Consider the following 2,124-nt stretch of genomic DNA (forward strand, 5'->3'; position numbering starts at 1 on the left):
ATAGACCTGATCAGACTTAGGTGACAATGACAGCAGAAAGAGAATGCACTACAGCCACAGAGAGATTCTGCCCTGTAGAGCACTCACAAGGCAGGACAGGGCAAGAGGGAGAGGAAGGGAAGGAGGGCACAGGGCCATCTGATGGCCTCTGGGAGACACCTCAGGAAGGAGGGAGCTGGACTCTCAAGCTCCTATCAGCTGGGACATGTCAGAACTATGGTATTCCTCCATGACTCCCCTCCCCCAATGGCTGCAGTACGCACACTTCTGGGATCTGGTTCTAGTTCCTTGGAGCACAAGAGGCAAGAAGCTCTAAAAAGGCAGCACTGGAAGGCCCAACATTGGCTGCGTTGTCTCCTCCAGCCCTCTAAGGGTTGGGGGAATTACCATCAGAACCAGAGCCAGGTGTGGACACACTCTTAACTCTGAGGGGATCTGCATACCCTTGGGGACAGCTCTGTCCTCTTTGCTTCTTTCACTCACACAGATGGCCTCTGTCCCAGCTTCATGCAGCAGTCAGTCTCTGCCGTAAACACTCTGCTGGCTGCTCCGTGAGACTTATCACACTTGGAGAGGCTCTGTCACACTGAGGTCTGCTGGGGCCTTGTGGAAGATGAGGGAACAGGGGCTACATGGGCTGGAGATTGAGTGGGTAGTAGTTGGTAGGGAAAGCATGCCAAGGAATTAAGCAGAAGGGAGTGAAGTTTATAAGGCTGTGTCCCAGTTGGGCATTTTACAGGTGTCCTCTCAATCAACTGTCTCTCGCCCAACAGTTCTCAAGGGGCCTTTTTATCAACACTTTGCCAATGATACCATTGAGGACTGAATGTTAAAGGATCCACCCAAGCTTACAGCTATTAAATGGCGTGCATGGATTCAGATCCAAGTTCCTTGACCTCCAGTGTCTATGCATTCATTTGTTCATACAACAAAAATGTATTGAGGGCCTACTGTGTGCTAGACACTGTACCAGATGCTAGAGATACAAGACAGACAAATCGCCCACCCTTTTAAGGGAAAGACCAATAATACTGTTAGTAAATGAATCAAGTAAGTTCAGATGGTGACTAATTATGAAGCACATAAGACATGTTAAGCCAATCAGAGTGAAGGTTGTGAAACTGCAGCATGGGGTCCGAATCATGCCCACAGTTCGATTGAATTTAACTGTCATCAAAGAATGGTTTACATGTTTAAAGAGTTGTAAGGAAACCAAAGGAGAAGACAACAGAAGTAGTCTGTACCCTCACAGACTCTTAGAAAATATTCACTATCATTCCAGAAGAAAGTCACTGAACCCTAGTCCAGAGAAAGTTTTCAGGGGTATACTTGCTGGTGGTCAGGGAATGCATCCATGTCAAAGTGACTTTGAACTAAGACCTAATGATAGACAAGAACCACCAGGAGGGCTGCAGGACCCATGACCTGAAGCACCAGAGCAATAGCTCTTCAAGTCTGCGATTAAAAATGGCCTCCAATAAAACTACTTTGCAAAAAATGAGAAAGAAACAGAATGGAAAGAGTAAAAAGGTTGAAGAGGCAGAGCCTGAAGAATTCATGGTGGAAAAAGTACTGGACCAGCAATGTGCAGTGAATGGGAAGGTGGAGTATTTCCCAGAGTGGAAGGGATTTACAGATGCTGACAATACTTGGGAACCTGAAGAAAATTTAGATTGTCTAGAGTTAATTGAAGCATTTTTTAATTCATAAAAAGCTGATAAAGAAAAAGATGGTACAAAAAGAAAATCTTTACCTGGCAGTGAATCTGAAGATAATAAATCAAAGAAAAAAAGAGATGCTGCTGACAAACCAAGAGGCTTTGCTAGAGGTCTTGATCCTGTACGAATAAGTGGTCCACAGACAGCAGTGGAGAATTGATGTTTCTCATGAAATGGAAAGATCCGGATGAGGCAGACCTGGTGCTGGCAAAAGAAGCAAACATGAAGTGTCCTCAAATTGTAATTGTGTTTTATGAAGAGAGACTAACTAGGCATTCCTGTCCAGAAGATGAAGCTCAATAATTGCTTGAGTTGTTTTTATACATAGTTATACATACATATAAAATCTGAGTCTTGGTTTTTTGAATTACTAGTATGAAAAAGATAACCACATTCTAATGAAAAT

At 44.0% G+C, this 2,124-nt stretch overlaps 1 protein-coding gene across 1 annotated transcript; it reads left to right on the forward strand.

Annotated features, from left to right (window-relative positions):
* The first annotated feature begins 1,467 nt into the window (after positions 1-1,467).
* LOC109689559 (chromobox protein homolog 3-like) lies at positions 1,468-1,889 on the forward strand. The gene is made up of 2 exons (XM_074077941.1): positions 1,468-1,636; positions 1,710-1,889. Exons 1-2 carry the CDS (start codon positions 1,468-1,470, stop codon positions 1,847-1,849), a joined length of 309 nt encoding a protein of 102 aa, XP_073934042.1. The 3' UTR covers positions 1,850-1,889.
* The last annotated feature ends 235 nt before the right edge of the window (positions 1,890-2,124 follow it).

Source organism: Castor canadensis, chromosome 7 (assembly GCF_047511655.1).
Source record: "Castor canadensis chromosome 7, mCasCan1.hap1v2, whole genome shotgun sequence".
Taxonomy (NCBI): Eukaryota; Metazoa; Chordata; class Mammalia; order Rodentia; family Castoridae; genus Castor; species Castor canadensis.